The sequence below is a fragment of the Sus scrofa genome, chromosome 7 (assembly GCF_054392235.1).
Source record: "Sus scrofa isolate SSC_HxYL_T2T_F1_AM1 chromosome 7, Sscrofa_HxYL_maternal_Yorkshire_Landrace_v2.0, whole genome shotgun sequence".
Classification (NCBI taxonomy): Eukaryota; Metazoa; Chordata; class Mammalia; order Artiodactyla; family Suidae; genus Sus; species Sus scrofa.
This window is the reverse complement of record NC_139389.1, coordinates 85,088,629-85,114,550: the sequence shown is the minus strand read 5'-3', so window position 1 is coordinate 85,114,550 and position 25,922 is coordinate 85,088,629. Positions and strand designations below refer to the sequence as shown.

General features: G+C 41.6%; 2 protein-coding genes and 1 long non-coding RNA gene across 25 annotated transcripts in view; 2 read left to right on the top strand and 1 right to left on the bottom strand.

Moving 5' to 3' along the window:
- The window catches only part of LOC146401705 (uncharacterized), a 76,133-nt gene extending 71,038 nt beyond the window's left edge, over positions 1 to 5,095 (bottom strand). Inside the window, exon 1 of the long non-coding RNA XR_014810877.1 lies at positions 5,041 to 5,095. This is a non-coding gene — a long non-coding RNA (uncharacterized LOC146401705). The remainder of the gene's footprint in view (positions 1 to 5,040) is intronic.
- LOC102166266 (uncharacterized) overlaps positions 1 to 25,922 on the top strand; it is a 565,109-nt gene that overhangs the window by 446,922 nt on the left and 92,265 nt on the right.
- The window catches only part of LOC102160313 (T cell receptor delta constant), a 660,440-nt gene that overhangs the window by 625,396 nt on the left and 9,122 nt on the right, over positions 1 to 25,922 (top strand). For 9 of the 23 annotated variants that reach the window (XM_084969265.1, XM_084969263.1, XM_084969264.1 and 6 more), the window contains exon 3: positions 18,740 to 18,800. The exons of 3 other annotated variants lie outside the window; for them this stretch is intronic. In XM_084969265.1, coding sequence (XP_084825391.1) covers positions 18,740 to 18,800 — 61 coding nt within the window. Of the gene's footprint in view, positions 1 to 18,694; positions 18,801 to 24,189; positions 24,244 to 25,453; positions 25,681 to 25,922 lie in introns of those variants that run through there. 11 more of the 23 variants (XR_014810867.1, XR_014810868.1, XR_014810870.1 and 8 more) reach the window with 5 other exon arrangements.

The following is a 25,922-nucleotide window of genomic DNA, read 5'->3' as shown; positions in this document are numbered from 1 at the left end:
GCCTGCCCTGACCTAAGGACCAGACTCTGATTTTGCTGGAGCTTGACTTGGAGAAAAATTCTGCGATGGGGGTTCTCCAAGGTCAGATAGGATGAAACCAAGGGGAAGTTTTTGTAAAGCACTGTATCACTGTGGGTGGGATACAGGCACAGTGCTTCAAAACCCTAGAGAGCTCTACAGAAATTGCAGGGGCAAAAGTGGAATTTCCCTGTGAATTCTTTAGCCTGGTTACCATGACTGTGAGACTAGTTTTCCCATATGTCACTGATTGAACTCCCACAAAATATCAGCTGCCACTTTTACTTCACACAAGACATCCAGAGCCAAGTTAACTAAAATGTTACAAACAGTCTGATGGAAAATTATATATTCCAAACTGTGTTAAATCTAACCATTCACTAAGCATGGAATTTCTTCTTTTGCTGTAAATGCTCTATTTTATTTGTATTTTCTAGTGTTTCCTTTCCAAATCTTACTCCGAAAGAGATCTCCTGTACTTTCTTATTTCCATCACAAGGTCAATGTACAAGCTATTTTTTTTTAATTTCTTCAGATACCCTATGGAGATACTTTAAAAAAATATTTCTTTAGATACTCTATGGAGAGATTTCCTCTTCCATTTCTCTGTTATCCCAGCTATCTACCAGGAGCAAAGAGTTCAACCTTACTACCTTGGGACATACAGCAACCATAAAACATCCCCTCCATGTCATGTTTCCAATCCAATTACTCATTGGGTGTCTTCTGCAGGGCTTATTCCTCAATGTCTTTACCCTTGACCCTTGGCCCTCTGCCTTATAAAATCATAATTTCTTCTTTGAAATTTACTCACAGTGTTGATGGTCCTATAAAATTTCTACCTTTCAGTTCATCCTTCTAGCCTCCCTCACCCTGAGATTTAATCTTCAAACAATAACCCCTCTCAGACCATTTACATCTCAACAAGGAAATGATTCAAATCAGGTCCCTTCTATTCCGGGCCTTTGCTTCTCAGTCCTACCCCCCTACCCATGCATGACTGGGCCATTTGTGGGCAAGTTTCTCAGAGATCTGTTCCCAGAATAGCATTTGAGGACTGAGCCTAAACTCCAATAATATTATGACACTTGATGGGGCCTGACTCAGAAAGTCTAGGAAGTTTCTGCCTAAATCCAGGTCCAAATACTTCATCACCATAATTTGCCACTGGAAAAAATGTGGGTTATTTCCATATGACTCCTCTAAAGGCTCAGAATGGGAATCTCAGGTTTACATGATCTACAAATGTATGAAGCTCCAGGTCAAGGCTTGGATGCATGAGTTCTATGAACTGTAACAGGAACTGTCCAGGTCACATGTCTTCTATGGAAGAAAGAAGCATTGTCACCTTAGACAACTCTGACTCTCTGGTCTACTTGCGTTCTCTGATACCACACTTTATTTTACCTTGTATTTGTGTCAGATCAAGTCTACTCAAATATAAGGACCAAGTCAACAGTCTTTGTTAGTCTTCAGACTCAAAATAAAGTAAGTGAATAAGACAAAAAACATACTAGAAGAGAACACAGGCAAAACATTCTCTGACATCAACTGTAAAATACTTTCTTAGATCAGTCTCCCAAGGCAATAGAAATAAAAGCAGAAATAAGCCAATGGGACCTAATCAAACTTATAAACTTTTGAACAGGACAGGAAACTACAAAAAAAAAAAAAAAAAAAAAAAGAGGAGTTCCCGTCGTGGCGCAGTGGTTAACGAATCATGAGGTTGCGGGTTCGATCCCTGCCCTTGCTCAGTGGGTTAACGATCCGGCATTGCCGTGAGCTGTGGTGTAGGTTGCAGACGCGGCTCGGATCCCGCGTTGCTGTGGCTCTGGCGTAGGCCGGTGGCTACAGCTCCGATTTGACCCCTAGCCTGGGAACCTCCATATGCCGCGGGAGCGGCCCAAGAAATAGCAAAAAGACAAAAAAAAAAAAAAAAAAAAAAAAAGAATGAAAAGACAACCTATGGAATAGGAGGAAATAGTTGCAAATGATGCAACCAAAAAGGCTTAATCTCCAAAATATACAAACAACTCATATGTCGCAACAGCAAAAGGGGGGAGGGCAGAAGAATGAAATAGACATTTCTCCAAAGAAGATATATGAATGGCCAACAGGCACATAAAAAATGCTCAACATCACTGATTATCAGAGAAATGCAAATCAAAACTGCTATAAGGTACCACCTCATACCTGTCAGAATGGCCATCATTAGTAAGTCTACAGGAGTTCCCGTCACAGCACAGGAAAAACGAATCCAACTAGGAACTATGAGGTTGTGGGTTTGATCCCTGGCCTCGCTCAGTGGGTTAATGATCCAGCGTTGCCGTGAGCTGTGGTGTAGGCCACAGATGCAGCTCAGATCTGGCGTGGCTGTGGCTGTGGCTGTGGCATAGGCCAACAGCTGCAGCTCCAATTAGACCCCTAGCCTGGGAACCTCCATACACCATGGGTGTGGCCCTAAAAAGCAAAAAAAAAAAAAAAAAAATTAGTAAGTTTACAAATAGCACATTTTGGAGAGGGTTTGGAGAAAAGGGGACCCTCCTACCCTGTTGGTGGGACTGTAAATTGGTACAACCACTACGGAAAACAGGTACCTCAGAAAACTAAATATAGAATTACCATATGACTCAGCAATCCCATTCTTGGGCATATATCTGGACAAAATTTTCATTGAAAAATATATATTCACCTGTATGTTCATTGCAGTACTATTCACAATAGCTAAGACATGGAAACAACCTAAATGTCTATTGACAGATGAATAGATTAAGAAGATGTGGTACACAATGGAATACTACTCGACCATACAGAAGAACAAAATAATGTCATTTGCAGCAACATGGATGGAACTAGAAACTCTCATACTAAGTGAAGTAAGTCAGAAAGAGAAAGACAAATACAATACGATATCACATATCTGGAATCTAATATACAGCACAAATAAACTTTTTCTTGGAAAAGAAACTCATGGACTTGGAGAACAGACTTGTGGTTGCCAAGGGGGATGGGGAGGGACTGGGAATCTGGGGTTAGTAGATGCATACCATTGCATTTGGAATGGATAAGCAATGGGCACTGGGATTGTATCTAGTCACTTGTGATAGAGCATGATGAGGGTAATGTGAGAAAAAGAATGTATACATGTATGTGTGACTGGGTCACTTTGCTGTACAGTAGAAAACTGACAGAACACTATAAACTAACTATAATGGAAAAAATAAAAATCATTTAAAAAAAGACAACTACCATATATCACTTATACGTGGAATCTAAAATATGGTACAAATGAACCTATCCACAGAACAGAAACAAACTTATGGACATGGAGAAGAGACTTGTGGTTGCCAAGGGGAGGGAGAGGGAGTGGGATGGACTGGGAGTTTGGAGTTAGTAGATGCAAACTAGTACATTTAGAATGGATCTAGCACAGGGAACTATATCCAATCACTTGAGATAGAACTTGATTGAAGATAATATGAGAAAAAGAATTTATATATGTGTATGACTGGATCACTTTGCTGTATAGCAGAAATCGACATAATATTGTAAATCAACTATACTTTAACTCAAAATTTAAAAAAAAAAGTAAAGTAAGTGAATCTGACTCCAGAGTAAAATCTTCTCCTCTCTCCAAAGCAGAAACTCCAAGGGCCAGGTATAAAGCAGGTCTCCAACCACCCTATGCTTACAATCCAATATATTCCACTTCCTATATATTGTTCTGCATACAGAGATTTCAATGATGAAAACTGAGACTCCATCCTACCCACACTAATTAACTCAACTATCAGTGCAGCATGAATGTGTGGAGGGAAGACAATTTCGTACCCAAATTTATTAATCTCTATTTTCAGGAGAAAACAACAGAGAAACTTTTTTCCTACAGTGGCTTTCTCTCTGATAGAACATTTGCCACAAGAGATTAGGATGGTTCTGCCATTGTTTTTTGGCTTCTTTGTCCCAAGCCAACTGATCTTCACCACCTCTGGAGGAGGATATCCTTGTTCAGCAAGTCAATGCTATCATGCTAAACGGAGAAGTCAGAGCTGACTATGCAGGTTGGCTAATAAACCTGGAAAAGCCCATATTCTAAGACAGAGGAGGAAAGTGGTGGGATAGATGGGAACTGGATGCTGGGAAGCTGCTCATGTCCACTGCTGATTCAGGGTTCTCACCACCCGCCTCATCTGACGAATATGTTTTCCTTCTGAGGCAACAGAGACCCAGAAGGTCCACATCCTGTGGTTCCTGTACCCCCTAACACCCCACACTTGAGTTCCTTTCCTATTCAGAGAACAAGAGCTGCTGGCTTTGGGCCAGTCCACAACAGATGTGGGGCACAACCGCCAACTACTCAGGAAGCACCCACCAGGGCAGGGCCTGAGAATAAGCCTCTCAGAAATTCCCATACTTCTGACCCCATCAATCCTCTACCACCTGCCCAAAGAGAGAGACTGGGAGGCTTTCTCCTGAGCATCCTCAGGGATTTACTGCTTCCTGTTCGGGATGGAGAAGGCTGACTTAAAACTACATTTAAGAGGATGAGAGTTAAGGGAATTGTTGGAAAACAGGTATTACAACTTTATGTGTACTTTAGGAAAGCCTGAGAATCTATCCCAAACTTGGACAGAATGCCTTCCTAAATCAGTGACCTTGCCCATTCCGTTCTCTGAATCCCTGTGGTGATCACACACTGGACAAGTTTTCAAAGTTATGAGCATACAATGGGGCTCCAGGCTGCTCATCAGAATGTTATTCCTAGTTTGTGCCAGGCCTTGTAAGGATCCCTTGTACTGCAACTATCTCTAAGAGATTGTACCTTGGCTTTCCCTAAGTCTATAGATTTCTTCCACTGCTTTTGTTCCCCCAATAAAATGGCTCCTTTGTGGACTGCCTGCTTGGGAAAGCTAAGAAAAATAGAAAGCACAAAACCCAACTCTAAGGAAAGACACAAAGACTTTAGTACCAGGGAAACTATGGTTGTGAACGCAGAGGATTTATCACTTGTTTGATATTTACCTTATCTTCCCAGAAAACAAAAAGGGCAGCATTAAGATGAGTATTTTCTTCATCTCTGAAAGAAATTATGAGAATTCATGGAGTGCAGAATCTTTAAATCCTATGGTTTCAATCCAAAAATAAAAATAAAAAACGTACTTTGCTAGGGCTGGAATAATCCAACTTCTTGGCAACAGCTAAAAGAGGCTGCCAGCTGCCAACTCTCTGCAAACTGTAAGTAGGTCCTCCATGGCTCCTTATTCTCATTTTTTCAGGACCCTTTCCATGGATTCTGTACCCATCACATCCTTTATATGCTTTTATTCTATTTGCATCAAAATCTGGTATCAAGAAATGACCCAAAGCCAGTTCATACTAATAGTGAACAATGGAAATCAATGAAGGCTTTATGTATTCTGAGGTTGAGGTAAGAGGGAGGGAACACCATATTTTAATAGACATAACAGCCATAAGTTAAAGACTAAAGGAACTATGGCAGAATTTTCAAAGTTTAAGGACACTGCCCAAAGTGAAATTTGAAAACGTCTTCTTTGTTTGGCACTCAATGTGGATCAGACAAGGTGGGTCTGGAGTCTCCAGGCAGGAAGTCTCCAGGTTCAGGAAGAGGCCAGCATTGGAGCCAGTTAAAAAAAATTACATTAAATTGTGTGTGATTTAATTTTAATAGCTGCTTTGCGTGGTTGACATTGTTCAGCCAAGAAAGAAACATCCTTGTCAGAGTATGAGTTCAGGACAGCTACACTGGAAAGATTGTCTGCATGGTTGGCAGCCAGAACTCAAGGGCCTGATCTCTTTGCTCCCAAAATTCATTACCGTACTCCATGTCGAAAAGAAATCAACTGACACCAAAAATAACTACAGTCACTATTTGGATATATTTCTTCCCAGTTTTCTTTTTCTTTAAATGGATTCTTACATATTCTGTGTGTGTCACCACATCTCATCCTTTTTTACATTAGAAAACCAATTCCATATGTTATTAGATAGTTTTACTGATCAGTATTTTTAATGACCTACATTAATACTGTATCTAGAACATGTTGTGATTTGATTAGTTCTCGAACAATGGAGAATTTGAGCAGCTTCTACATTTCTATTGTAAAATATCTTTAGGGAATATATCCATATGTAACAGTTTGATTATTTAAAATTATGACATGTATATATGAAGAAAACTACATATAAATTCAAAGCAACATATACATATTTATATGTATGCATATATTTACATAAATATATGATTTGAAGTGAGTCCCCACTTTCCCTCAATTAGAAGATTTAAAATGAAGGGTCTTGGAATTCCCTTGTAGTGCAGTGGAATAAGCATCTGGCATTGTCACTGGAGCAACTAAGTTTGCCACTGTGGCTCAGGTTCAATCCCTGCTCCAGGAACTTCCACATGCCAGGACATAGCCAAAAAACAAAATAAAATAAAATTAAAATAAAATAAAATAAAATAAAGGGTTTTGCCAACTTGAATATATTAGGCTGTAGAAAAATTATCAAATTCTAGTTTAAGATGTTTGTTAATGCACTTGTAAATACATATTTTAAATCACATATTATAGAAATTATTAATTTTGAAATGATGTTTTTTACATTCTCATGTTTTATAAATTTTTCTTCAATTTCTTTACTAGTATCTCAAGCCAATGTATCTATTGGCAGTAGATGCTTTTTTATCTTACAACATTTTTCCAAGCATGTCAAACTCACATGCACCTACATTATTTGTGTCAAACACATTGGGAATCCACATATGAAGTTATTACTAAAACATTTCTAAACCACAATACTAGTTCACAAAATATTACAACTATTACTTTGCCATTGAGCCTGTAAGTGAATATTCATGAAAACAAATATTCAACAAAACATTTACTCTAGAAGATTTATTTAAACAGTATTGCAGGCATAATTTTAAAATAGCTACTACATTTTTGTTAAATTTCACTGATCTCATCAGCTAATTTCCAGAAGTGTTCTAGAAACAGCTTTGATGAAGATCATCCCTGATATGGAGTTCCCATCATGGCTCAGTGGTTAACGAACATGACTAGTATCCATGAGGACGCAGGTTCAATCCCTGGCCTTGTTCAGTGGGTTAAGGATCCTGCATTGTCATGAGCTGTGGTGTGGGTTGCAGACATGGCTTGGATCCCGCCTTGCTGTGGCTGTGGTGTAGGCCAGCAGCTACAGCTCCGATTCAACCCTAGCCTGGGAACCTCCATATGCCACAGGTACAGCCCTAAAAAGACAAAAGACAAAAAAAAAAAAAAAAAATTCCTGGCAAATATGTCTTTACTAGGTTGTACTTAACTGCACAAAATCAAAGAATTGTATGAAAGCACTGTAATAATGCTTTTTATAAAATTTGCAAAGAATCAAATATTAGAGGATTCTTTCATCTGAGGATAATAAATTTCAATTTTCATTTGCACATATATACTATTTTCTCACAGTAAATTCCCCAAAGTGGAAATATTTGCTCAAACTAGTATGAATATTTTCAACCCCTTGATAGTAACAAATTGACTTCCAACAATAATATAACAATTTATATTGTTACTAACATCTTGTGAGCAGAGCATCTGGAACATCACCTTTTCTAACAAAACATTTCTTTAAATATCTATTTTTTTAAATTACTTTGTTGAATCTTAAAAAGGATAGATAGATAGATAGACAGACAGACAGACAAACAGAGTGTAATTGAATCACTTGCTATACACCAGAAACTAACACAGCATTGTAAATCAACTATACTCCAATAAAATAAATAAATAAGTAAATAAAATAAAATCCATTTCAGACTATACACATGAACAAATGCCTTACAGATGTGTGTGTACACATATATATTAAAAATAAAAGTAAAAGCTAGACAAAAAAAAAATAAAAGCTGCTTTGTTAATTCTGTCTTTACATTTTTTATTGCTAGAGGAGTAAAACATTTTTCAAAGTTTCTTAGCCAATGAGGAACTTTCTTCATTTGTCCTTTGAACATGTATTTTTTAGGTTCTTACTGTTTTATGTAATTGTAAAGTTTTTGCATCTGAATTTTAGAGAATTCAACCACAGCATTAGAGAAAGAAGATTTCTGAGGTTTTCTATATGGCAAAGGGTGGTGAGGGCAAAATGCCAAGGGAAAGATAAAAGGAAGAGGAAGGTTACTGTAATACGGTATTTCATTGTGATACGAGACACAGAGGTTGAAGTGTACCAAGCATTTGTTCAAAAACCCCAGTTATGCTGTGCTATGCATGTCTCAGTATTGGGAGGCATCCTGTAAGTAAAATGGAGAAATAATGCATGAGCTTACTACTCCAACACGTTTTTTTAATGATTTACCCCATATTGGCTACTGCAACAGTTTTAGAATGTGAATGAATATAACCAAACTCATCAAAATAAATAATCTCATCACATTTTACCAACATTTATCACCTATATATTCTTGGCATGTAAAAGAGAACATCATGGAGAAGTAAAGGCATGGAACTAACAATGTCTGTGCGCCTGTGCACTGGGTCACACACTAGTATATGATGAGGCAAGAAGTTGAGTCCACATCTGTCTAACTTACATAATTCTTCCTTATTTCATAACCTCAATGACCAGCACAAAGCAAAACAAGGGTTTGGAAAGTGCCTGTTGTAAACTGGAATTCGGCTGACTGGAATAGACAGGCTTACACAGAGTCCAATTTTTTTTAATAATGCATTTCTTAAGTCCATAACTAAAAACAGATCCACAAGGTGAAAATCTGACTCTGAATCCTCAAATCCTAACAGTTCATGTGCCTTGTTCTGATGAGAAAACTGTCAAACGAAAGAGTAGAGATAGAAAGAAGGTCATTAGGAAGTGGACTGGACAAATGACCCAGCAGTGCAACAAAGAGAACAGACCCTTCATGAGCGCAACCTGACTTATCACAAAGTCAGCAAACAGAAGGTGGCAGGGAAATTTCTGTTGGGTAGAGTTAGCAGCAGGGAAGAGCTCTGGCAGATGAACCTTGACCTGGTCCTTGAAGATGTCACAAGACCTACCCCGACTGGAAATGTATTTCAGAGTCAAGGAATCTTCTCTCCGACCTAATGCCACTAAGCTCTCTCCTCATCCCAGACCAAAGGCACCACTTATGCCACCCACGTACTCTATGTGTTTCTGAAAGATATTTCCTGGGAACTAAGAGAAATTTCTGCTCAATGAGAGGGTCAATCAATGTTAGTACCACAGATGTGAGAGCTGACCAGCCCTGGGCTCTCCTTCACTTGTCTCCTGTTTCTGCATGTATTTGATCCTAGAGCACAGGGATTGATCCCTTTATCCTGGGATTACAATCACCAGTTAGAACACCACATCCTATTACTCTTTCTAAGCCTATTATAGAAAAGGTAATGTGTGGAGGAAGAAAACTCTACCCAGGCTTCCTCCCAGGTTGTCCAAAATAAACGGGGCTTATGATTTAAAGGACAGAATACATCAACTCAATCCAAATAAAATCGGAAAAGCCCATTTACCAGTGTAATAGACAATTCACAGAGAAAACACTTTTAATGACATTCTCATTTTTAGAGCAGAAATGGAACACTTCTTCCTTGGGTTACTTAGTTGTTATAGGAAACTTTTAAATATTAATTTTTATTGTATAGTTTAGATATTAATTTTTCAGCATGTAGCAATGAGTTTATAACATCTCTTTCTGGTAGAGCAGACTAGAGGCAGTCACAGTTATAGGAAGAAGAAATGGAACTAACACGTGGCTTCAAGCAAAAACTCATGCCGAAAAAAAAAAGTGTTAAAACAATGCAGAATCTTGGTGGTTTTCTTTTTTTGGCCCTGCCACCACATGTAGAAGTTTCTGGGTCAAGGATCAAATCCCCACCACAGCAGCAGCCCAGGCCACTGCAGTAACAATACCAGATCTTTTTCCTGCTGTGCCACAAGAGAGCTCCCTGCAGAGTCTCAGATTATCTGCCGGTTGCAATGGGAATATGAAACTTTTACAAAAAGATCGTTTTTTTCTGTCACCCTCTTATCCTAGGGATCAATCTTGGCCTCATCAGTCATCATGTCTGACCTGACAGGATGCTCAGGACACAACCTCCCCTACACAGTGTTGCTGACAAACAGAAACCAATTAATAAGCCTGATCCAACCTTTAGTTCTGCCAGGAGACAAGGGAGCTAGAAGAACAGGTTAAAAGACTCCACAAAGAAACAACTAGGACAATCCAGAAGGTGCAACATTCTGCAGGACAAGTCCAGTCCCTTCATAATCAATGTGGTGAAAAGAAAACACGGGTACAGTGGAGGGAAAGCAGTGGAAGGAGAACTGCTACAGATTAAAGAAACTTCAAAGATTTAGCCACCAAATTAAACGCATCATCTTTGACTGGATTCTTGTTTCCCAAAACCATCTATAAAAGACATTTGGGAAGAATTAGGAAATTTGACCATGGACTGGATAGCAAAAGATTTTAGAGAATCTTTAACTTTGTTAGTTGGGAAGTGGTATTATGGCTACATAGAGAAACATTTTTCTTTTTTAAAAATGCATGCTGAAGTTTGTGGAAAGAAGTTGTCATACTGCTTGTAATTTATTTTTAAATACTCGACTGAAATAAACAGCCAATTTGGCAAACATTAACAATCATTTAATTTAGATGATGAGTCTCAAGATACTGATTCTATTCACCTCTTTTTGAATGTTTCAAAAGCTTTATAATAAAATGTTTTTAAGTTTTCATTTCTAAATGGCCAAGAAGTCCATGGCAAGTATAAGCACAGAAAGAGTGAAATACAATATGTTTCTTGAAAATTAGCATGCTTTCTTTAAGGACAGTGCTCTGCTCAAAGAAACCCTGAATCTGGGAGTTCCCATCACGGCTCAGCAGTTAATGAACCCAACTAGCATCCATGAGGATGCGGGTTCAATCTCTGGCCTCACTCAGTGGGTTAAGAATCTGGCATTGCCATGAGCTGTGGTGTAGGCTACAGATGGTGCTTAGATCCTGAGTTGCTGTGGCTGTGGCGTAGGCCAGCGGCTATAGCTCCGATTGGACCCATAGCCTGGGAACTTCCATATGCCGCAGGTGTGGCCCTGAAAAAAGAGACAAAAAAGAAGCCCTGAATCTGTAGATGTTTAAACAAATTAAAACTGTATGTTCATGTGACATATTTCTAAGACAGTAATGGACTCTATTGCTAACTAAATAGGTAAAATTAATAAGAAAAACACAAATGATGATCTTGTGCATTTTGGATTATTCTCACTCAATAAATAGGCATAAGTGGTATCATTTAAAATCACTGCCTTTCAAGATCGGAGATAATGACAATAGCTCAAAATCAAGTCTTCCGCTTGATTGCATGGGGGTGGGGCAGTATTCGACCCCTACACAGCACCAATGAACTCCAATCAGTGGATTTTCAAGCTCACTTCTCCTTCAGCAGGGTGAACAACATAGGGAAGGTAAGAGAAGCTTCTAATAAAAGCCTAAGTGTGCCGGAGGCCCCTGACTGAGGGGAGTCTAACTAGTTTGTCCATTCTTGAGGCTTCTTATGGATCTCAATTCACAGTCTTGGCCCTTTTATTTTCTGTCCAGTTGCTAATAAATTACTTGACCGATTAACCATGAAAACCATACCAATCTATTCCTTCTCTTTATGGTTTTGCCTGCAACTTGAGGTATTCTAACCACCTGTCACTTAACAAGTAAACATTATTTTTAATGAAAAGGCAGATTTTGCTGCGGTAATACAGTATGGGGAACTGAATATAGTGCAATCAGACTCTGGGCCTTTTTGGTGCCCCTCCCCTCTCCCCAAAGCACCATCACCATCATGGATCCAGCATGAGACTCTGAGTACCACCAAGAAGAACAAACCCCAGGCAGGTGACATACAGACCCATGGTCCTTGATTCTAGAGACTCTAACCAAAGTAACTGGGTCAGTTTTATCATTTGGACACAATAGGAAAGTCACTGCTCACAATGGCTTACTCATTCGTCAGTCAAAGCATATGATACAATTGATCCGTAAACCACTAGCAAAGCAGAGTGGTGAGGCAGTAGAGAAAGGTTGGATTGACTGCTGCCCTTGCAGCTTTGGCAGCACAAACCACATAGATTAGGACAGTGGTTCTCAGAGTATGGTCCATGGTCTCTAGGGGTCTGGAGACATTTTCATGAAGTCCATGAGGGCAAACTATTTTCATAAATTATCAACACATTATGTGCCTTTTTCTTTGTGTCAACATTTGCCCTGATAGTGCAAAAGCATTAGTGGGTAAAACTGGTGGCCCCTTAGCATGAGTCAAGGTAGTGGCCTCAGTTCTGTATTAGTGACCATTATAGGCTTCATTTCTATATTTCCAGGAGGGTGAAAACTGGTTTCACCTAAAAATGTTATTGACTATATTAGTTGGCTAGGGCTGTCATAACCAAATACCACAGACTAGGTGGCTTAAACAACAAATTTATTTTTCACAGTTCTGAGGCTAGAAATACAGGATCAAGTTGCCCATAGAGCTGGTTTCCTGAGCCCTCCCTCCTTGGCTTAGAGAGGGCCACCTACTCCCTCATATGGACTTTCCTCTATACATGTGTATTCCATGTGCTCTCCTCTTTGTGTGCCCAAATTTCCTCTTCTCATAAGGACACCAGTCAGGCTGGTTTAGGCTCCACTCTAATACAGTCCAAATGGTCCCATATTAACTTATCTTTAAAGGTCCTATCTCCAAAAACAGACACACTTTGGGACCGGGGGTAAGGACCTCAACATATGAATTTTCAGAGGACACAGTTCAGTTCATAACATTGAAAAAGCAGTAAAACTATTAATTTATTAAGCCTCGACTTTCAAGTATATGCCTTTTTTAGTATTCTGTGTGACAAAAGTAGAACTACATGGCATTTCTGCTGCATTCCAAATAATTACATCATCTCAAGGGAAAATATTTGAGCAATTGTTTGAGCTGAAAACTGAACTAGCTACTTTTTCCAAAAACATCATTTTGCTTGAAAGAATGACTGACAGATACACCATGATTATTCTGACTTGGATAGTTGTCAGCCTTTTTCATAAAAATGAATAAGAGGAGAGTGTCAGATCAAGAAAAACAATGAAACATTGATGCTAATGATAGAAAATGTAAGTTTTCAGGCAAAAATTAGAATTTGGGAAACCTGTATCTGTCATGAACTGAATGGCTCTCCAGTATTTAAATACTGTCTGATTTAAAGATATTGGTGGTCATATTAACTACTTTAATATTTTTGAGATTCTGTAATGAAATCTGTCTACAAGAGGAAGTGCCCAACTCAGTGAACCAATTATTTCCCAAAAGACCAATGGATAATGTTACAAAACTGAAAGTTCCATCCAAAATTCAAGTAAGACCAATGAATTTTAATGGAAAAAAAAATCAAAAGTCCATTAACGTGGTTTCAGATTTCACATTGCAACTAACCTAAGTTTTTGTACAACATATCTGTGTAAGATCAGATATTTCACCAAATGAATATATTGCAATAGATAGAAGGTATAAGCAGACATTGCATTTAGCTGCCTTCTAATAGCTGGCTCTACCCTGATGGTTATCTGAAGATTATGATCAAACACCTTTGTACCTCCCTTCCTTTTGGATATGCTCCAAAGTTTTCCAGCTGTTCCTCCCTATCACTTGAAGTCTTTTCAACAGCCTGATATTCTCCTTTGAACACACTGCAGTTAGTCTACAACCCTCAAAGATAGATGTCAATATCAGGAGTAGAAGGTGGAGATAAATGAAGCTACTTTGAAGTCCACAGCCACAAAATCAAAAGCTCTAGGATGCCCTTGCCCAATCCCTCTTTCATTTCTTGACCTGACGTCCCATCAATTTTCTCCAAGTGCTCTGAGTCTCCAGGCAGAAGGACTGGTCCCACCCAGGACTGGACAATATTATGGTAAACTCAGTACCCTCACATCGTCCCTTCTGAAAATGCCCTTGACTGGCAATCAGAATGAAGCAGTCTCCTTCCGGGAAGAGGTGAACTTCAGGAAACACCCACCTTGTGCCTGTTCCTCTCCTTTCCCACAGAAGAGCATCTCATACAACAATGAAAAGCCACACAGAGAAATAAGTGGTCAGGCTGTCAGGCCATTCTAAGGTCACTCCAGGGATGGAGATCTGCTGGAGGTCTGAGAGGAAACGCAGACAATTTCACATGAAAAATGACAGAATAAAGAACTAAAGAGGACTGGATATTTGCTTAGTGTACCAAAAAAATATCGCTGAGCTAGGAATTGGGACATGTGATTTTTTTTATGTTTCTTTGAAGTCAGGTGCCTTGGCCAGTTTGGAAACCTCTCTGGATCTTTCTAGACCCTTTCATCTGAACACATGGGGGAGTGAATATATGTTCCTTGAAGGCTTTCCCAGCTGTGACATCCTAGGATGCTTCTCTAGAGGCACTGTTCACCCTTGATTATTCCTGTTAGTGGAAAGAATGTGATCTGAATACTCCAAATATGTAGACAACATGAAACTCATTTCTATTTGGCTTTGGAATGTATTTCATGGCGTGGAGAAAATCACAACAAATTTATCTTCCCAATGATGCTCAACTCAGACTAATGTTAAAAATGAATTGGTTTACAACTAAATGGTGCTGTGTTGTGCTAAACAAATGTAAGGGAGTATTCCATAAGGCAGCCCAGGACCAGAGAGAGCAAGGGACTAGAAATTGGGAAGATATGGGTTCTGGTCATGGCTCTGTCCTTTCCTAGCTATCCTCTTTCCATATGAGACATCTCATCCTTACAGTAGTTTTAGAAGACACTCCAAGATCATTCACCCAATGAGGCACTGTGATTGCACAGAGGACACAGAGATGAACAAGACAAGTCCTCTCTCTTAAGATCTTTACCTAAGGGAGACAAGAGGAAAGGATTTTGGGTGCAATGATAATGATAAGCACTGGATGCCAAGAAAGTTCTGGGGAAGAAGTTTCCCCAATTTGGTCCCTAACCCAGTCCAGTCTTGGAGAGTCATTTAGGACTTCCCAGAAAAGTCAACAGCTAGTGAAACAATAGGATCTAAGAAGGTAGGTAAGGGACCAAATTGGGGAACTAAAGAAGGAAAGGACATTTCAGGCAAAAGCAACACAAGACAAAGCAAATCAGTACAAAATAACATGAAGCTTTCAGGAAGCAAGTAGTTCAAGAGAGCTGAGTATAACAGGGCAACATGGATGGAACTAGAGACTCTCATACCAGTGAAGTAAGTCAGAAAGAGAAAGACAAATACCATATGATATCACTTATATCTGGAATCTAATATAAGACACAAATGAACCTTTCCACAGAAAAGAAAATCATGGACTTGCGGAATAGACTTGTGGTTACCAAGGGGAAGGCGGAGGGAGTGGGGTGGTTGGGGAGCTTGGGGTTAATAGATACAAACTATTGCCTTTGGAATGGATTGGCAATGAGACCCTGCTGTGTAGCACTGGGAACTATGTCTGGTCACTTATGATGGAGGATGATAATGTGTGAAAATAGAATGTGTACATGTATGTGTAACTGGGTCACCATGCTGTACAGTAGAAAAAAAAATGTATTGGGGAAGTAAATATTAAAAAATAATAATAATAATAATAATAAAACAGAACAACTGGAAAAGTAATAGAAGTAGGCCTGGGAAGGCAAGCAAAAGCCTGTGTTCCAAATGGTCTTATCCTGAGGATGATGGAGTCCTTCCAAGGTTTAACATTTATATTAATCAGCTAATTCTGCCATGATGATTATCTATTATTTTCCATTTCTTTATGACAACAAACACATATTGCTTTTGGTCCTTGGGCTGCAGGCCAGCTGGACTTGGCCTCAAGTGGTGGGTTGCATTCAGGCCGCTCTACCTGTCTTCCCTCCGGGACCCAGGCTGAAGCAGCAGTGACACCCTGAGCACAATCTTCTCCCCTCAGAGCGCAAAGGCTCAAGCACTGGCAGAAACCCATGATGTGATGCTGCTTGGAGCTTCATCCTGTGGGTGGCACACGGCCACTCCACCCACAACCCATGGATCCACGCATGTCCATGCCCCAAAATCAATGCACTGGGATGTGCACTCACCTGTAGTGGAGGCCCTGCAAGGTCACCAGGCAAAGTCTCTGGAAGATCCTCCTGTCACGGGGAGGAGTCAAATGCTAGGAAACACAGCAGCTGTCTCTCCTCAGGATTCAGCCTCCCAGAACTTTCTGCCACAGCCACAGGACTGTCACATTTATAGCCCCAGACCCACAAGGTTGCAGAGTTTAAATTTTGGTATACTTGAGATTTGAATTAAAATCAAACCAGTTTCTGATGGCCATTTGGGAGAATCTGTGCACCAGTGCTGGGAGGGAGTCCCTGAACCTCAGAGGAGTTCATCAGAAACTAAATTTATTATTCAACATGGTAACCATCCATCTCTTGCCAAAACTAGCACCTAGACCAGCTATGCTCAACCGTCCAAGTTGCAGTGCTTTATGCCCATCTGTCCTCCCTCCATGAAGCCCACATTTTCCTGTTTTTCTGAGACAATATTTCTTCTTATCCTCTTTTCCTACTGAGTTTTTAATCAGCGAAAGAGTGTTAGGCCCCATGTATGGAGATGAAGTTGCTTGGAGTCCGTGGGGGAGGCATGCAGTTGTATGGAGGGTGGGAAGGGGTTGTCACAGTGTTATAAGGGAAATTGTGATGCTTAAATTAAGCCATTGATTTGGATAAGATCTTAAGGGAAAGAGTGAGGATCAACCTATTTCAATCCTGTTCCCTCTTGATAACAACAGTAACAAAATGCACACTCCCCCTTAATGGTTAACATTTAATGAGGTCACTTTCGATGACCCTAGTGTATCACTTTACTTATCAGTGATAGACACTGAGATCAAAGGCAAACCACAATCAGTGTCTTGAAAGCAGCAGATGAAAGTTTTCAAAGAGTATGACGATGATAAAAATCGGAGGTCCAACAAGAATATGAATAAAAAGCATGGACTGAATTTGGCCAGGGCCATTGTGTCTATGTGCATAGGCTGAGTCTGGCACAAGGGCCCTCAGCCAAGGGGTCAAGTGGGGCTAAAATTCAGCGTGAGCTCTGCCAGCCAAGCCAAGGCCCTGGTAAGAAAGGGAAAACCTTGCATATAGCTCACTGAGGTGCCCTCTGTTTGCCAAGCTTGAACCCTAGGAGCTGCCTCTGCATTTGCCCAGCAGGTTGCCTTTTCCAAGTCATACAAAGCAGCATGTGGGCTACTGACTCTGAATTTTGCAACCAAGGAGTCAGTGGAGAGGATAAAATTCTAAGTTTATGTGAAAGCCCCTTCGACTCTATAACACCTTCCCTGTGTGAAGTGGGGCAGGCAGAGCTGATTCCGAGGCTTGGCTGGTGAAAGGAGAAATGCCATTAACCACAGACATCTTCTGCCTACCTAACACTTGTAGGACCCAGTTGTGATGTTAGGACCTGACAGACTCCTCTGAGGAAGCCATCTGAGAGTAAACTCGCCAGAACGCTCAGCAAGAGTAGATGTCATGACCTGACTCATTCTAGTCACAAACCCCAGGAGTTCAGAAGCGCCTCAGAAAAAGCACCTGGGCAAGTCTGCCCCAACGTAAAGCCAAATCCCTTTGATCTTGCTGGAGCTTTGACTTGGAGAAAACATCCGGCCCATAGTTCTCAGAGGCCACGTTGGGCAAAATCAAAGGGAGGTTTTTGTAAAGCCCTGTAGCACCGTGGGAGGTATCGCACAGTGATACAAAGCCCACAGAGACCTGTACAAAAACTGCAGAGGCAAATGTGACATTTTCCTGGGAGACCCTTAACCCGGCTGCCATGCCCCAGGGGATTCCCACAGCAAGTAGCTTTCCCTCCTTGCTCAATGACTCAGAAGGGATGCCAAAAAGTTGTCCGAACCAGGAAAGGTGACCACCCCCTCGTCCCCACCCCCCAGCTGCCAGCTTCTCACTTGGCTGCTGTTTTCCCTCAAGCAAAACTGGCATTTCCGCCATATTTGAGGAATACAAAAGGGTGTTTTTTGAAAACTATCCTCATCTTGGTTTATTGCAAAAGAGAGTCATGTGGAATTTCTGAATCCAAATCCGTGGAGAGATTTGCCTGAGCACTTGGCTTTGCCATTTGGGAAGATGAATTTAGAGACAGGGTTTGTTTTCAGCCATCCCCAGCCGTAGCTACGCTTCCTAACACTGACTCTACTGTCAATCCCTGTACAGGACTTGTGCTTCCTCTGGCCCTGTCACCTGTCAATATGCCACACATTATCTGACTTAAAGCAGCACTGGCATGTGTGAATACCTTGACTCTGGAATAGTCACAGATCCAAGACCCAGCCCCTGGGCAAGGCCAGTTTTCCAAGACTGAGAGTTCCATGTGGGTCTAGGAAGTGAGAAAACTCTAAAATAACAGAAAGCAACACTTTCGAGATCTTCATGAAATGTTTGCCATAGGAGAGTGGGCTCCTATCTACTCCTTGGACAACAAGCTCCTGAAAGCACACCCACCTTTATCGGCACTAAATCATCATGATGGTTTCTCACTAAAGCATCAGGTGCCATCTTTCTAAGAGCTGAGCTTTAAAGACCCTCCCATTCTAAAGCTCACTGGAGGAAGAAAGGTGGGACCGCTGCCGAGGTTTTTGGAAAGCCCTCAAGCACTGTGATGATACAGATAAACTCATCTTTGGAAAAGGGACTCAGCTGGTTGTGGAACCACGTAAGTAACTCGTTTATTTGTTCTTTAAGGTTAATCCTGCATCTAAGGAGGCAGAGATGTCGGGGAGTGTGAAATGGGTAGTAATAGCATGAATCTTGTGACTTTGGGGAAGATATGAACTACTGTTTTTCTCCTCCGTAGGAACGGGGAGGGGGGCTGTCTGTAAAAACAATAGGCTTCGGGGGCTGTGAAAGACCCCGCACAGCTCAGGGAAATTGAGAAGGTTCTGCCCAATGCAGGGGCTTTGGGTCAGGCTGTAGAGACCACAGAGTCACTGACTCAACTGCCCTGGAAGAGTCAGTACTGACCAGGAAAAAGGTTGAGCTGATTCTGGGTGATTCTATCAAGGGAGCGCCAGATAGAAATCATTCCAACCTTCCGTAGGCCAAATACTTGCTCTTGGGAGAGCTCCGAACTGAGTCAGCCCCCAGGCACGGAGAGTGAGGCCAGGGCAAGTGGGCACTGGCGTTGCTCCACTTCTCTTCAGAAAAGGGAAACCAGTTCTAGAAATCTGTTTCTAGTTGTTTGAGCTGTAAATGGAAGCTAGGTGACTAGTGAGGAAGCTGGAACATTCTAGTTCCCATTGAAACCAGATCCTAAGCAGAAGAAAGTAAATGTGCAAGGCTTCCTTTAAACCCTGCAGTACATGGCCACCAGTAGCTCCCTAAGGACTTGTGGTATCATCTTCCTCACTAAGAGGACGCGGTGCCACTCATGAATTAACTGTTAGAAAGGGATCGAAGCTAACATTGTCAAAGTATTGTACTCAACACAGAAAGGATCTTTTTGAGTCACTTAAGTGACATCTGAATTCAACTATGTCTTGCTAAAAAAAAAAAAAAAAAGGCAAGAGCTTCCTGTTCAATAGTGGATATTAGTATTAAGCTAGAAAATGTAATAAACAAACACACACCCCATTTCAAAGACTCTAGGGAAGTCTGGAAACTGGGTCCCAAATCTGCTGAGGTGGCTGCTGGAAAAGTAGCAGCACTTTCCGGCCTGATGCCTTAGTGTTCGGCTTGTGTTTTCTAAGGTAAAAGAAGACTAATGAGGTGGGGTAGAAGAGAATGCTAGGGTGGGCTCCTCTCAGTGAATGACTGAGGACAGGACAGTCCTGGGTGTATGTAACGAAGGGGGCATAGAATTGAGGGCAGAGGAAGGGAAAAGGCAGAGTGCAGGCTGGACATCCCCAGACCTCAGACACTAAAGGGAGAAATGAGGCTGGGGCTTTGCGTCCAGAAAGTCATGGAGATCCAGAGCTGCCAAGCAGGGTCAGAGCAGAGAAATTCCTATTTTTTTAAATCATTGTAAGATTTTGAAAATTCAGCTAACTGAAGCCCTTGCCTTTAGACCTCATGGTCTTTAAAATTCCTCACTAAAGTAACAGTTTATCCATGTTTCTGACAAAGTTAGTTGCTGAGTTCCCTCATCTCCCTTTGTTCGCCAAGTTCTTGCTAATGACTTGAGTTCTACTGTTTATTGACTGACTTGATCCAGTATTTTCCTACCTGGGGGATGCATAGCACATGGCTTTAGATGGGACAGAGACCAACTTTCTTTTAATTTTAAATGCACTATCTTTTTCTTGTCTTTTTTTTTTTTTTTTTTTTTTTTTTTTTTTGCTATTTCTTGGGCCGCTCCCGCGGCATATGGAGGTTCCCAGGCTAGGGGTCAAATCGGAGCTGCAGCCACCGGCCTACACCAGAGCCACAGCAACGCAGGATCTGAGCCGCGTCTGCAACCTACACCACAGCTCACAGCAACGCCAGATCATTAACCCACTGAGCAAGGGCAGGGACCGAACCCGCAACCTCATGGTTCCTCGTCGGATTCGTTAATCACTGCGCCACGACGGGAACTCCCTAATTTTAAATGCACTATCTTTTAAGGGACATTAGGATAGTACAACTAGATTGTCAAGCCCACGTGATTTAAAGTTTCCTCTTCATTATATTTTAAGTTTAAAAGTGGTGGATTTAAAGCAAATTATTAAGTAAATCTATGACTGATGGGTGCGACCAAAAGAAACCCCCAAAGAGATGTGATTAATTGAAGTTTAGGAAACATTGAACTGGTGCATTCCATCATCCTTTGAAATGAAGAGATTTAGGGGCATCCAGAGAGGGCAGGATCCAGAATATCTTTGTGCCATGCCTTCTTTTTTATCCAAAAAATATTGGTTAAAGAGGCATCACTGCAAACCCAGAGCCTTTTTCTTCTCAGAAACCTGCCTTCTTTTGATGCTCTCTTTCCTCAGAGCTTCTTTCAAGTTCTGACTTGCAGGGATCCTGGGTAGCACCAAGCTAATAGACAGGTTTACACAAACCCACAGCCCCAGATTCACATCAGTTTTTAGCCCTCTGGATGGAGAAAACCTGGGGATGCTAGGAACCATGAAATTGACAGGAGCTTAGAGAGAGTCATAGTCATCAGGAATATTTTCATGCCAGTGCACCACTAGATGGACTTAGAATCATATATGTTGTTATATATCATCATATCAATTACCACTTTTTGAGTGCCTACTAGGTATCAGGCCACTGGACTTGGCCCTTTATTAATGAATGTCATTATTCTCAGTTCTCACATGGTCATGCAAAATTATATAATGTTACCTGCATTTTTACAGGTCAGGAAGGAATCCCTGAGATCACACAGCTTAACAAAGTCAAATTTTGCATCACATGTCTGATTTAAGAATCTGGGCACTTAAGAATTCCGCTCAGAGTTCCTGCTGTGGCACAGCGGGTTAAGGACCTGGCATTGCCACAGCTATGACATAGGTTACAGTTGTGGCTCAGACTCAATCTCTGGCCCAGGAACTTCCATATGCTGTGAGTGCAGCCAAAAAAAAAAAAAAAAAGGAATTTTGTTCTTCTATCAGAACTGCAGTTCTGTTGGGGCACATATGGAGGTTTTTCCTGCCTGGCCCAGCCTCCCACTCAGGCATCCAACAAGCTCCTTTCCAAGCTGCCTATGGAATCTGAAGCAACAGTTACGCTGTTTCCCTTCCAGCTACACTCTCCACCACATGTCTTCACCAAGGCAGGGCTCCTGCCCCAAACTGAAACCAATTACCCAAAGAGGCATTCTTCAGGTGAGGCCCATCCCTCCTTATACCCCCGGGGCTTGAGGGTCCCTAAACTCAGAAAGGTTCAGATGATGATCAGAGCATCACTCTTTCCCCCAAGAAACAGGAGTCCACAATCCTGGGCTCATCCACGTGTTTCTAAAGAGATTGCTTTCCCGTTGATCTTCCACTCATGATGAGCATCTCTTAGCACAGAGCCTCGACCTGCCATTCCCTCTGCCTGGAACAGTTTTCTCCCAGGGACTCACCAAGTTTCTCCCTCACTTTCTCCAGGTCTTTGCTCAAATGTCACATCTATCGAGGCCTTCCTCAACCACCCATGTCTTCTGCAGTCCCCTTACCCTGCTTCATTTTGTATAGCCCTCATCTCCCCCTGAAACTTTTGAGTACACACTTAGCGGCTATCTCCCTTGTTCCATGAGGGTAAAGGCTCTGAGTTGTGCCTTCCTGTTTCCATGAGTACATGGAAGGCACTAAATAAATGTTTGTTGAATGAATGAATGTGAGAACAAGTCAGCGGGGGTGTAAGGCAAAAGGAAATAGAAATGTAAGCAAGCTAGACACCTACAGAGCCAAGCCTAATCTCAATTTTGCAATCTGTGACAAGTCACTGACACTATATGGCAGGAACTCATCTAGGTGCTGGGGAATCAGCATGAACAAAACAGACAGAAATCCATGCCTGATGGGAGCTTACAGCATAGTATAAACGACAGACCATAAATTCATTAAATAAACTATATAGTATTTTAGGTGGCACCAAGGCCCTCTAAAGGAAAATAAAGCCAAGAAGGGGAATAAAGAGTACTAGGGAGAGAAGGCTGTGTGAATTTTTTTTTTTTTTCGGTCTTTTTAGGGCTGCATCTGCAGCATATGGAAATTCCCAGGACAAGGGTTGAATTGGAGTTGTAGCTACAGGCCTACCCCACAGCCACAGCAACTCGGGATCCCAGCCATGTCTGTGACCTACACCACAGCTCATGGTAACGCTGGATCCTTAACCCACTGGGCAAGCCTGGGGATCGAACCTACATCCTCGTGGATACTGGTTGGGTTCATTAACTGCTGAGCCACGATGGGAACTCTTATGTACAATTTTTAACAGAGGAGCCACAGAAGTCCTCAGTGGAAAGGTGACATTTGAGCAGAGATCCGAGGGGGTGACAGGGTGGGCCATGCAGGTATCCGGAGGAAGGACACTTGCAGGCAGAGGGAACACAAGAGCTGCCAGGGGAGTCAAGGACAGTAAGGAGGTCTCAGGGGCTGGAGGAGAGCAAGGGACCAGGAGAGAACTTGCAAGTGAGGTCAGGTGGGCAATGGGGCAAGTGTGGCTTGTAAGTCAACTGCAAGGACTTTGGATTTGAGGGGGAAGGTTAGAGAGGGGAATGGAGGTCACACCTGACCTCGGGAAGAGCTCAAGGGGGACAGAAACTTGGGTTCCTGCCTTCACCCTCAGCTCTAAGAAGTGGGCCCTTTCATCCCAAACACCAAAAAAACAGGATTCTCTCCTCCCTCAGCCACCTCTCCCTATAATTCTGCCCCAGGGAGCTCTGAGCTTAGTGAAATGCCATCCTCCTGCTTCAAGTAAAACTTTTTCCTTGGAGCCTAACCCTAAAAAAAAAGAAAAAAAAATTCTAATAATTACACCAAGGCTCCCTAGTTTACAGAATGCTTTATACATACACCCTTTCAGGTAACCTTCCAACCTTCAATCATAGATTGATCTTTACATATGACAGAGGCTAATTCGACAGTCACTTCTAAGTGTATGTCACTAAGGCTTGATATTCATGATATTCACAAATATATTCATGATATTGAACTTGATATTCATGAATATGTTAGTGAACTTGATATTCATGAATATGTTCTTAAAATGTTCTGAAGATTCTGATTCTATTTTATACTAAGTCTGGCTGCTGCACAGTGCTTGTCAATGATGCAAAACTCTGACCCGATATCAAATGGAATTCCCCTAAAATGTTCTGAGTGGGGCATATAACCCACTAGACCTGGGTTAAGAATCACCACTCTTAAGACCCTTCTTTGCCCCTGATCTAAGAAACCCTTTTCCAGCCTCTCTCATTCAGAGTATAACATGGCGAAACCCCAGTTTTCTATCTGATACAGGAATCACCTCCTTCTTTTGTCATGAAGATTAGCCCCCAAGACTGAGGAGAAAACAGGTTAGGGAGATGAGACAGAAAATTCCCTCCAATGGCTATCACGTGACTTGGTATGGGGGGCCAGTGTTGTGGTAAGGAAAAAGCAAGGCAGTTTTTACACTAGGTTTATCAGCTGTGCATCTTCCACTGACATTCGGCCAAGGAACCTATCTGAACGTTGAACCACGTAAGTGACTCGGGTTTTTTTCTTCTTTTGGCCACTGCATTTGGCAGTTATCTTTGTTAAGTATTTTCTCAAGTCATCAGCTTGGGAAACACATTTCAGGTTGTTGAAAATCCCTCCAGCAGGTAATTTAGCACAGGATGGACTGAGGAGCAGGGATGAAGTTTCTGATAAAATCTGGGGTGGGTATGTATTGCAGTAGTCTTCTTGGTCCACTCTCCTTCCTGGAGAGTCTTTGTGACCTTCTCTCTACCTGACTAGGCAGCCTTAGAGGACCAGCTTCCTTAATACCCATGCATTCACCGTTTACAGATGGAGGCTGTGACCTGACCTGTACGATGGCACATCTAGTAAATGTGAGGTAGTCATAAATGAGAGGTGCAATGGCGAGCATGTTAGGCCAAGAATTCTAAGGCTTCTCTTTGACTGGCAAGCTCTGTGACTTAACATCACTGAACTTGTTTCCTGCTAGCTGGTTCAATGATTTCCAAGATGTCTTCTAGCTGTAGCACACTATGATCCTGATTATCATCGAGATAATAAGGGACAAAATAACAGGAAAAGCAAGGCAGTCCAGTGGTGTGAATGTCTTAGGACCTAGTGGAATTCTGTGATTTAATGAAAAAAGACAGGAAAAAGGAGTAAAAACTCTCCTATGCATCCGTTACTTAGTCCTTTTGTGACCACAGGGGCTTTGAGAAGGGATAGCTGAGGCTCCTTTCAGGCCTGTCGTCTATGACTCTGGTTCAGTAGAGGGAAACTGGGGTCTGGAGACCCGAGACTGAAGCCCAGCCCAGCCACTATCTTAACCATGCTTAGCTCCAGTGATTTCATCAGTAAGATAGATCTAATATTACCTCATGGAGTTGACTGCAGTAATGTTTGTTTAGGAAGCTCTAAGTAGTAAACTACTTATCTACCTGGTAGTCATCTATGATTATAGGATCCTTTTAATAGACTCCAGGTCTTCTGCATCAATGGCTCTTGCTCCAACCATCATGTCCTTCCACCTCTAACTGAGGCATAGTCCTTTGTAATTGACTTGAATCTTACAGTTACATTTCTGCTGACAATAGCCATTTTGACAATTCTCAGCAAAATCAAAGTAATTCCTTTCTCTCTGTGAAAATGTGTTAATGAAGCAAGATCTGGGCATAAGAGATGACAGGTTGAGGCAATAACAGCAGAAAACCTAGGGACTCCCCTAAATGTCAACACTCAAATGATAGCACACATCAAAGAAGCTGCCAAAATTTGATGCTTAGACCTCAGAAACCCTTGCAGAGTTCTGTGTCTCCAGCTAACTTGCTCTGCTCCACCCATTCCCTTCCAAGCAGACGGGCAAAGAGGCAGTAAGGTTTTTTTGTCATGATGTCTGAAGTGATACACTGATGGCACATTTCATCTTTGGAAATGGGACTCAACTCAGGGTGGAACCTAGTAAGTTATGCATCTTACTTCAGTGTGTCTATTCCCTGTCATTGCTGTGAATGAATGGAGCTTCTTGGGGAATTAGAAGGTGCTACATGGGAAATCCATTGGTTTTGTTGTGGCCAAGAGCCAGGGTAAAATTTGAGGACAAATTCATTAGGTTTCTCTTAAGAAAATATTCTGGGTATGCTTGGAAACTCTGTACAGAGGATCAGTATTAATGTCTTCTGCAGTTGCTTAAATAAAGTCCT